General features: G+C 36.7%; 1 protein-coding gene across 2 annotated transcripts in view; it reads left to right on the forward strand.

The window, feature by feature from the left end:
* Positions 1–626: 626 nt before the first annotated feature.
* Positions 627–12200, forward strand: part of usp43b (ubiquitin specific peptidase 43b) — a 197385-nt gene continuing 185811 nt past the window's right edge. For both annotated transcript variants that reach the window (XM_062037413.1, XM_062037414.1), the window contains exon 1: positions 627–1447. In XM_062037413.1, the coding sequence (XP_061893397.1) occupies positions 899–1447 (549 nt within the window). In that variant the 5' untranslated portion in view covers positions 627–898. The remainder of the gene's footprint in view (positions 1448–12200) is intronic.

Consider the following 12200-nt stretch of genomic DNA (forward strand, 5'->3'; position numbering starts at 1 on the left):
CAGCATCTTCCCTATCTGAATAGCTTCAACTCCCCACTAGTCCTTCACTTGCACTTTACTCATCCACAAATCTTTCATCCTCGCTCAAATTAATGGGGAAATTGTCGCTTTCTCGGTCCGAATCTCTCTCACTTCATGCGGTCATCATTGTAAACAATAGGGAACTTTGCGTATATGTTCAACTGACTACGTCACGCTACTTCCGGTAGGGGCAAGCCTTTTTTTTATCAGATACCAAAAGTTGCAATCTTTATCGTCGTTCTATACTAAATCCTTTCAGCAAAAATATGGCAATATCGCGAAATGATCAAGTATGACACATAGAATAGATCTGCTATCCCCGTTTAAATAAAAAAAATTCATTTCAGTAGGCCTTTAGCTCCACCAATGACTGAATAAAAACAAAATAAATAAATATAAAACCAATATACAAATAAATATGATTAAAAACGATTTTAAAGGGTAAAAGCAATTAAAACAATAAATAGAAATACAAAATTTAAAAACACCTGCACCTGGTATCGTTACTGTCGATAATGTATCGGTCCTCCCCCCCGCCTAATTTGAAGTCAGTAATGGCTGTAATTAACGGTCAAGTGGGTGTATATGTGCCGGGAAGTGGGAGGAGGCTGGCAGTCTGGGAAGGGGAGAGCCGGGCTGTCAGAGCTCAAAGCGGGGCTCCCGTCGTGTCCTGTGGCGGCGAACAGTCGTGGTGATAAAAGAAGAAAGCCTTCGGTAAAGTGCCGGGATGGACGCGGAAGGTGTCGTGGCGGCGCGGAGGAGAACACGGAGCTGCTGTGACGGCGACGGTAGTGTCACCTCTGGGCGCACTTCCTGGCGGGAGGCTGGCGGGGAAGTGGCGCACCGGCGACGGCATTGAGAGCAGCGGAGTGCCGCCATGGAGAGGCGCGACACGGCCACGCAGGAAATGCCCGCGTCGAAGGAGGAGGCGAAGCGTAAGGAGAAGAAGCCGAGACCCGTCAAGCTTTTCCGGAAGAAATCCCTGAAGTCCGTGGGGAGTTTTATGAACCGAATATTCAAAAGTCTGACTTTCACCCACTTGGGAGACACGCGGGACGCGGAGGACGACGACGGCGGCTTCGGGGACGGCGCACCTTGCACGCTGGGCGCCACTTCGGCGCTCGTCCAGGAGGACGCCCCGGCGGCCAAGAAACTCCTCCGCCAATACGGGGACAAAACCCCGGGCGTGCTGGGCGTGAAGAACCACGGGAACACGTGCTTCATGAACGCCGTGGTGCAGTGTCTGAGCAACACCGACCTGCTGGCCGAGTACTTGGGGCTGGAGAGGTACAAGTGGGACCTGAGCGGGGCGGTGAGGACCGGGGAGAGCCGCTTCGCCAAGGGGGAGGTCACGGAGCACTTGGCGAGGCTTGTCCGGGCTCTGTGGACTCTGGAGTACACGCCGCAGCTGTCTGTGGACTTCAAGGTACCCTCAACCTAACTTCTATACACCTGTGTTCATTAGACATCAGCAGGTGGCGTTGTCATCATAAAGAGGCGAGACAATGGCCCTCCTCGGACCTCGCAAGGTCTTTTGAAAGTTTCTAAACCCCGATCATTTCATGTATGTGTAAGAAAATAATACATTCAGCCATTTACAGGTTTAATATGAGTCCATGTAGAGAGAGCCATATTGGACCACAAATACAAAAAAGTAATCGGTCTGGAGCCGTGAAAAAGTTAAAAGAGTTAAATAAGTGTTATAATGAAGGCAACACATGATGTAACTGTACATTAGCTATAGAAGCCTACTATCAAAATGACTTTAAAGTATTATATAAGTTGCATGATGAAGGCAACACATGATGTAAGTGTACATTAGCTATATTAGCCTACTATCAAAATGACTTTAACAGTCTTATAAATGTTATAATGAAGACAACACATGATGCAAGTGTCTATATTAGCCTACTATCAAAATGACTTCAAAAGTCTTATATAAGTGTTATAATGAAGACAACACATGATGTAAGTGTCTATATTAGCCTACTATCAAAATGACTTTAACAGTCTTATAAATGTTATAATGAAGACAACACATGATGCAAGTGTCTATATTAGCCTACTATCAAAATGACTTCAAAAGTCTTATATAAGTGTTATAATGAAGACAACACATGATGTAAGTGTCTATATTAGCCTACTATCAAAATGACTTTAAAAGTCTTATAAGTTTTATAATGAAGGCAACACATGATGTAAGTGTCTAGCTATATTAGCCTACTATCAAAATGACTTTAAAAAGTCTTAAGTGTTATAATGAAGACAACACATGATGCAAGTGTCTATATTAGCTATATTAGCCTACTATCAAAATGACTTTAAAAGTCTTATATAAGTGTTATAATGAAGGCAACACATCAATCAATCAATCAATGTTCATGATGTAAGTGTCTATATTAGTTATATTAGCCTACTATCAAAATGACTTTAAAAGTCTTATATAAGTGTTATAATGAAAGCAACACATGATGTAAGTGTCTATATTAGCCTACTATCAAAATGACTTTAAAAGTCTTATATAAGTGTTATAATGAAAGCAACACATGATGTAAGTGTCTATATTAGCCTACTATCAAAATGACTTTAAAAGTCTTATATAAGTGTTATAATGAAGGCAGTACAAGACGTAAGTGTCTATATTAGTTATATTAGCCTACTATCAAAATGACTTTAAAAGTCATATATAAGTGTTATAATGAAGGCAACACATGATGTAAGTGTTTATATTAGCTATGTTAGCTTACTATCAAAATGACTTTAAAAGACTTATATAAGTGTTAGAATGAAGACAACACATGATGTAAGTGTCTATATTAGCTATATATGCCTACTATCAAAATGACTTTAAAAGTTGTATATAAGTATTATAATGAAGACAAAACATGAAAGTGTCTATATTAGCCTACTATCAAAATGACTTAAAAAGTCTTATATAAGTGTTATAGTGAAGACAACACATGATGTAAGTGTCTATATTAGCCTACTATCAAAATGACTTTAAAAGTTGTATATAAGTGTTATTATTAAGACAAAACATGATGAAAATGTGTATATTAGCTATATTAGCCTACTATCAAAATGACTTTAAAAGTCTTATGTAAGTGTTATAATGAAGGCAACACATGATGTAAGTGTCCATATTAGCTATATTAGCCTACTATCAAAATGACCATGTGTTGCAGGCTGACACAAATCTTCGTTGACAGAAATGTTGAAATGTAATATTTATTCTACACATTTTTGCAACATTGGAAAACATTAGTACAACTTCTCAGAGGGTGAGATAACTCCTGGAAATGACTGACTTAGAATGGCCAAAGTGTGTGTCCAAGTTAAAGGAAACATCTTCTAGTGGATTTATTACAATCTTTGCAAGCTGGGTAACGTTTGCTGTGGTCTGGAACAACATGGCACACTAACAACTATCAGACATGCCGCCAATATTACATACAGATAATGTGTCATGAGACATGGGGAAGTAGACGAAATACACATAAGTGAAGGAAATTAAATGAGCTTAAATATTGCTACAAATGAGGCATAATGATGCAATATGTACATAAAGCTAGCCTAAATAGCATGTTAGCATCGATTATGTTTTAGTAAGCTACGAAGCCGCACCGCTTGATGGACCGCAGAGCATTACGGCGACCATAGTCAGACGTACTGTGCTTCAACATACAGTATTATTATGGTGTGTGTGTAAGGACCCCAAAATGGCACCTATTAGGAGACATGATATGGCGTTTTGTTTTGCAATATTATGCAAAACCAACTTTTCGTACCTGTTGGTACCTGCTGATGTGTATTCAGGATGTGCATAAGTCCTGAAAATTTGCTTGCGTCCGCCATTGTAGTCCGTAGTCGATAAGCTTCTTCTTTTTGTCTTGTCTTCTTGTTATGGGACATTCATCCTCCACTGTTGCCATTTCTAGTATAAAGTAGTGTAAAGTTTTTACTTCTATCTGTCAGTAGACTCGCTATGGAAGCACTAAAAACTACCGGTACAACAAACTTGGAGGTGTTGAAACTGCTGTGTAAAATCGCTAATGCTAATCAGTAGCATGTCAATAGCAAAGCCAATGTGTATTGGCATCAAGGTAGCACCGTTTTGGAAAAGTGGAACCTTACTTAACTTACATTGGAGCGTTTTTTTGAGTCAATTGTTTTGTTGGCGTTGAAAATTGCCGCATTACCTAGTACCTTATTCAGTACCTTTGCTTAGTGTGAGCAGTGATTAATCTGTCGGAAAATGTGCAAAAAATATGCATTTGATGGCCCAAAGTACCGTAAATTCCGGAATATAAGCCCCTACTTTTGCTTATAAAACGGTGTGGCTAATTTATGGATTTGTCTTTGCTGACGTGGCAATTAAGTAAATAGCTAAAAAAACAACAAGCAAACACACTGATTAGGTGTGTTATTGCCTGTGCTATGACGCCATCTGTTGGACAAGTTTGCTTACTGCAGGATGCTGCAGTAAGCTTCTGTTTAAACTTTTTTTTTAAAACTAAGTACAGTTGCCGTTCCGTATTCGAGCCGTCCATAGCGTTCCTACTCGTATGGAATCTTAAATTACCATTCCAAGCAACGTTTGTACGTTTTACAATATAACTAAAAACATTTTTACTTACTAAACCATCCCATTTGTGATGTCTGTAGGAGCATGTTCATGCATTTTTGTATGTTCTACAGTAGGGTAATGAAGCGAGCATCGTTAGCATTGCCGAAAGGGGCTCCATTGCCCTTCTGTTTAAACGTTTTTTTTAAACTGCAAGTACAGTTGCCGTTTGGTCTTCTAGCCGTCCATAGCCTTTCTACTCGTTTGTAATGTTTGTAAGATTTACAATATAACTAAACCAATTTAGTCCAGTGCGGCTAATATACGGAACATATTTTCTTTCTTCTGAAATTTAGTGGGTGCGGCTCATATTCCGCGCTCTATAGTCCGGTCTATAGTATTAATATTTATTAATAATTTAGTGGGTGCGGCTCATATTCCGCGCTCTATAGTCCGGTCTATAGTACCATTTAATGAACTGAACTGGAATGTTAGTGGACTTATTTCTGGCATTGTGCATCATTTATGTCTTGAACGCCAACTGGCTCCACATCACGCCGTGACACCCATGTAATCACGCCGGGTGATAACGCGAGCACCTGCTTAGTGTCACCGGAGCCATTTCAAGGGTTTCTCCCACCCCAGCGTCCCACTGGCGGGCTAAAGTGGTCCGCAGATAAATAATGAAATAAACGCAGGTGAGCTCAGCGAAGAGAGTTCACTCTGTTCCTGACGATCAGGAGCTGTGACAGTCCTACTAGGAGATCCTCAGGCTCTTCCACACTGCCCATGCTCCACATAGACGTGGGCGGGCGCACTTTATCTGCCCGCAGCTCTTTTGTGCTGGCTTTGTGTGAGCTGAGGCAAGAAGTAGATAATATGGAATAGTGAAGAAAGAAAGTCCTACAATGGATCTATTCTTAGAAATGCTAATGACGCTGTTGGAAAAGAGGATATTTACAGTATATGCTTATTGCTTACTGGAGCATGTTGATTATCATCACTGGGATGTATTGGAGGACGGTAAAGCTAAAGCATGTCTGAGCGTCTTTGAGTCAGCATGCATTGATTTCTTCCATCGGTCGCTCTCAGAACCCAATTTGAAAAAAAAACAACATTTGTAAGTCAAAACCACATTTCTTACATCAGAGGTGTCAAAGTGGTTCTCACTGAGGGCCACATCGCAGTTATGTTTGGCCCCAGAGGGCCGCGTCTAACAGTGAATGCTATTATTACACCATTTTTTAAATGCATTCTATTAGAATTTTTTTTTTTTTTAAACTAAAATGTAAAAGAAATATGGTAAGTTGCAATAAATTGATTTTGATTTTGGTACTTTCCGGTGCTTTTCGATACTTTACTTAATAAAAGGGACCACAAAAAAATTGCATAATTGGCTTTATTGGAACAAAAAATGTTAGCGTACATGAAACATATGTTTATTATTGTCATTTAGTCCTTAAATAAAATAGTGAACATACTAGACAACTTGTCTTTTAGTAGTAAGTAAACAAACAAAGACTCCTAATTAGTCTGCTGACGTATGCAGTAACATATTGTGTCATTTATACACCTATTATTTTGTACACATTATGAAGGACAAACTGTAAAAAATGGATTATTAATCTACTTGTTCATTTACTGTTAATATCTGCTTATTTTCTGTTTGAACATGTTCTATCTACACTTCTGTTAAAATGTAATAATCATAATAATCTTCTCTTCTTTGATAATTTACATTAGTTTTGGATTAGGGATGTCCGATAATATCGGCCGATAAATGTGTTAAAATGTAATATCGGAAATTATCGGTATCGTTTTTTTATCATCTGTATCGTTTTTTTTTTGTTTTTTTTTGTTTTTTTATTAAATCAACATAAAAAACACAAGATACACTTACAATTAGTGCACCAACCCAAAAAACCTCCCTCCCCCCATTTCTTTCTGTTATCAATATTCTGCTTCCTACATTATATATCAATATATATCAATACAGTCTGCAAGGGATACAGTCCGTAAGCACACATGATTGTGCGTGCTGCTGGTCCACTAATAGTACTAACCTTTAACACTTCATTTGACTCATTTTCATTCATTACTAGTTTCTATGTAACTGTTTTTATATTGTTTTACTTTCTTTTTTATTCAAGAAAATGTTTTTAATTTAGTTATCTTATTATTATTATTTTTTTTAAAGTACCTTATCTTCACCATACATGGTTGTCCAAATTAGGCATAATAATGTGTTAATTCCACGACTGCATATATCGGTTGATATCGGTATCGGTTGATATCGGTATCTGTAATTAAAGAGTTGGACAATATCGGAATATCGGATACCGGCAAAAAGCCATTATCGGACATCCCTATTTTGGATGATACCACACATTTAGGTATGGATCCGATACCAAGTAGTTACAGGATCATACATTGGTCATATTCAAAGTCCTCATGTGTCCAGGGACGTATTTACTGACTTTATAAACATAATATGAATTTTTTAAAAATCTAAGAAGATTTTGTGATGCTAAAAAATATATAATATACGGGCGAGGACCGGTACTTTTTAGAGGCGGTATAGTACCGAATATGATTAATTAGTATCGCGGTACTATACTAATACGGTATACCGTGTAACCTCAATTTCACCTCACAATGTAGTGTATATTACTGTAAATGGAAAAACAGTACTGCTGTTTTTATGGTAAAAAAAAAAAAAAAGGCAGCTCAGTTGCCAGACTTTTACTGTAAAATTGACATGTTTTTTTTTTTACTGTAAATTAAAAAACTGAAACATTTTGGCACCTGAACTGCCAGTTTGTTTTTTGTTTTTTACCGCAAATCAACACGTGTAGATTTTTCAGTGTATTACTGCAAATGCCAAAACGGCACCACAGTTTATTACAGTAAAAAAAAGTAAAGTTTTTTTCATTTAGAGAAAAATGCTGTAAAAACCACAGTAAATTTCACAATTTGACCATGAAATCTATTGCTACTTTTACATTGCACAATGTGACGGATAACTTGCTTTGAAATCTTTATTATTAGTATTTATTTCTATTGAAAAAAATGGTTTGAATGTTTGATCATATATTTTTGCCTAATTAGACAATATTTAAGTGAACATAATTTGTGATTACATGGAGTACATATATATTTTTTCTCCCTAAATAGAAATAAAGAATGCATTTAGTAAGAACAGTTACAGTATTTTATTGATACATATTATTTCCAGGCTTTCCAGGGCCAAATAAAATGAACACATCTGTCCCCCGGCCTTGAGTTTGACACCTGTGTCTTACAACATCCCACCCAGAGATGAAACACACACACACACACGCACACGCACACGCACGCACACACACACACACACACACACACACACACACACATACATGTCTTGCCTACTTTGTGTGGACCCACGTTTAGTTAGTAGGTTGTGAGGGCCCCCCTTTCCACTATAGCTAGAATGATGAAAAAATATATATCTAGCCCTAGATGGGAGTAGAGAGTTGCAACTAGGGATGTCCGATAATGGCTTTTCGCCGATATTCCGATATTGTCCAACTCTTTAATTACCGATACCGATATCAACCGATATATGCAATCGTGGAATTAACACATTATTATGCCTAATTTGGACAACCAGGTATGGTGAAGATAAGGTACTTTTTAAAAAAAATAATAAAATAAGATAAATAAATTAAAAACATTTTCTTGAATAAAAAAGAAAGTAAAACAATATAAAAACAGTTACATAGAAACTAGTAATTAATGAAAATGAGTAAAATTAACTGTTAAAGGTTAGTACTATTAGTGGAGCAGCAGCACGCACAATCATGTGTGCTTACGGACTGTATCCCTTGCAGACTGTATTGATATATATTGATATATAATGTAGGAACCAGAATATTAATAACAGAAAGAAACAACCCTTTTGTGTGAATGAGTGTGAATGGGGGAGGGAGTTTTTTTTGGGTTGGAGCACTAATTGTAAGTGTATCTTGTGTTTTTTATGTTGATTTAAAAAAAATTTAAACTTTTTTTTTTAAAAAACGATACCGATAATATTTTTTTTGGGTTGGTGCACTAATCGTAAGTGTATCTTGTGTTTTTTTATGTTGATTTAATAAATTTTTTTTTTTAAAAAACAAAAAAAAAACGATAACGATAATATTTTTTTTGGGTTGGTGCACTAATCGTAAGTATCTTGTGTTTTTTATGTTGATTTAATTTAAAAAAAAACACAAAAAAAACAAAACGATACCGATAATATTTTTTTGGGGTTGGTGCACTAATCGTAAGTGTATCTTGTGTTTTTTATGTTGATTTAATTAAAAAAACAAACAAAAAAAACAAAAAAACGATACCGATAATATTTTTTTTGGGTTGGTGCACTAATCGTAAGTATCTTGTGTTTTTTATGTTGATTTAATTAAAAAAAAAAAAAAAAAAAAAAAAAAAACGATACCGATAATATTTTTTTGGGTTGGTGCACTAATCGTAAGTGTATCTTGTTTTTTATGTTGATTTAATTAAAAAAAAAACAAAAAAAAAAACGATACCGATATTTTTTTTGGGTTGGTGCACTAATCGTAAGTATCTTGTGTTTTTTATGTTGATTTAATTAAAAAAAATAAAAAAAAATTAAAAAAAACCATACCAATAATATTTTTTTTGGGTTGGTGCACTAATCGTAAGTATCTTGTGTTTTTTATGTTGATTTAATAAAAAAAAACCAAAAAAAAACAAAAAAAAACGATACAGATAATAAAAAAAAACGATACCAATAATTAAATTTTAAAACATTTATCGGACATCCCTAGTTGCAACCTCACTTCAGAATGCAAAACACACAAATTAAAAAAAATATTTTACTTCTGTAGTTGTGAGGACCAGGCAAATGTCCTCACAAGTCAAAAGATCCTCACAGAAAGGGTGGTTTATCAAGTGTATGTCCACACAAGGACGGTGAGACAAGTGCACACACACACACACACAGTAGGAAGTGGAGGGTTCATGTAGCCTGGCCCTTCTAAAATTGAGTAATAGCACAGCAGTCTGCAAGGAGTTGTAGTAAAATAGTCAGTGTAATGTTGGAGACTGCTAGGTAAACATGGCCCCCATGCAGGTTGAGGAACACCTGAAAGCACATACAGTACTTATGTGTATTTCTTTAAGTTAACTGGGGATGGGCCTTTGACTACTGGACTACACTGGACTACAGCTAACGGTCATAGGGCTGGGCAATATGGCCTCAAATATATATTGCAGCCTCCTGCGATAACGATATATATCACAATATAGGGTTGTACGGTATACCAGTACTAGTATAGTATCGCGGAACTAATGAATCAAAAACGGTACTATACTCTGTTTGAAAAGTACCGGTTCTGTCTATCTGCGATGAGGTGGCGACTTGTCCAGGGTGTACCCCGCATACCGCCCGAATACACCCCCCTGACCCTGAAAGGGACAAGCGGTAGAAAATGGATGGGTTCCCAATTCTTTTGGTTTTACAGGCATGAAGGTGCGTCGTCACGTGGTGACATTGCTGGTTTTACGAGCAGAGGAGCATGTTGGGCAGCGCACACACACAGAGTACTTACAAGCAGACACAGTGTGTAGACAGAAAAGGGAGAATGGACGCATTTTGGTGTAAAAAGTCAAGATAAAGGTGAAGTTATAACACTGAAACACTCTCAGGAAGAGCTGCTTTAAGACATGGATAGCTAGCTAGCGGCTAACGTCCATCCACAGTGTTTTAGCTACTTCTAAATCACTAATCCTGGCCTCCATGGCGACAAATAAAGTATGTTTCTTACAAGTATCATTATCACTGGAGGACGGGGAATAGCTAAACATGCTTCACTACACACCGTAGGAGGATACAATAGCTCACCCCCGTCACAATGTAAACAAATGCCATGGGCGGATCTACACCTGACATCCACTGTAATGATACCAAGTACAAGAGCGTGTCTAGTCGATACTACTATGATTACATCGATATTTTTTATCGTCACAAAATCTTTTTTCCTTTTTTTAAACTCATATTATGTTTATAAAGTCAGTAAATACGTCCCTGGACACATGAGGACTTTGAATATGACCAATGTATGATCCTGTAACTACTTGGTATCGGATCCATACCTAAATGTGTGGTATCATCCACAACTAATGTCAAGTATCAAAGTAGAGAAGAATAAGTGATTATTACATTTTAACAGAAGTGTAGATAGAACATGTTCAAACAGAAAATAAGCAGATATTAACAGTAAATGAACAAGTAGGTTAATAATCAATTTTTACAGTTTGTCCCTCATAATGTGTACAAAATAATAGGTGTATAAATGACACAATATGTTACTACATAGACTAATTAGGAGTCTTTGTTTGTTTACTTACTATTAAAAGACAAGTTGTCTAGTATGTTCACTATTTTATTTAAGGACTAAATGACAATAATAAACATATGTTTCATGTACACTAACATTTTTTGTTCAAATAAAGAAAATAACATTTTTTGTGGTCCCCTTTATTTAGAAAAGTATCGAAATACATTTTGGTGCCGGTACCGAAGTATTGGTATCGAGACAACGCTACTGGCAACACTTTCCGACTTTTTAGTTACCTTTTTTCCTCTGGTTATCTCTCCTAAGTATACTCTTCTGATGGCAGTGTGTCAAAGAAAAGGACAGCGAGAAGTGAAGTGAAAGTAGACCTCATGAAAGGTGTAAAGAAGTGGAGTTAAGAAGGCAGAGAAGATGCCAATAAACTCCAGTTGTATGCAAGCTTCAAAGGTGCTCAAATGCCGCAAGCATCATTAAGATGGTTTGTTTGAACATGCCATAGTGCTCTCATTATTCACACTCCCTCCTTTCAGTCTTCAAGCTAAACAATCATCATTAAAAATTGGGAGTTTTTTTTAATTTAAAACAGTTTAATCTAATTGTGTGAATGCTCCAAAGTTGTTTTCTTCTTCTTCTTCTTCTCCAGATTTTGGCGCGCTCTACCTTCCACATTTTTCATCCCATTCAAACTGTTCCAACTCCAAACTGTTCAGCCTATTCGGCAATCGCGGGCTTTCCCTTGACAAATTCCCAGATTTCCCAGAATTCCCGGTTTTCCTGGACCTTTTTCCCATTCAGAATGAATTGGCCATTTTTCAAACTTCCACCATTTCCACATTTTTCAACCGATTCAAGCCATTCCACCTTCAACATATTCCACTCATCCTGGAAATTCAAACAGCCATTTTTCCAAGTTCAAAAAAATTCCAGGAATTCCCTTTTTTTTTTCTCAAACCTTTTTCTTACCCTTTTTTCTGTCGACTACTCTTCCACATTTTACAACCCACTTCAACCGTTCTGCTGTCAAATCATTCCTCTTAGTCAGGAAAAATAACAAAGTTGTTTTTTTAATTGGAAAAATTCCCGGTTTTCCCGAAATTCCAGGAATTTCTTAATACCATTTCTCAATTAAAAATGTTACTACTTCAACATTTCTCGACCGATTTGGAAAAATTCCAACATCAACCATTTCAACTCATTTAGAAAATTCAAGTCGTTTAACATTTTCCAAAAAAATCCCACTTTTTCCAAAATTCCCAAAT

The sequence above is a fragment of the Entelurus aequoreus genome, linkage group LG25 (assembly GCF_033978785.1).
Source record: "Entelurus aequoreus isolate RoL-2023_Sb linkage group LG25, RoL_Eaeq_v1.1, whole genome shotgun sequence".
Taxonomy (NCBI): domain Eukaryota; kingdom Metazoa; phylum Chordata; class Actinopteri; order Syngnathiformes; family Syngnathidae; genus Entelurus; species Entelurus aequoreus.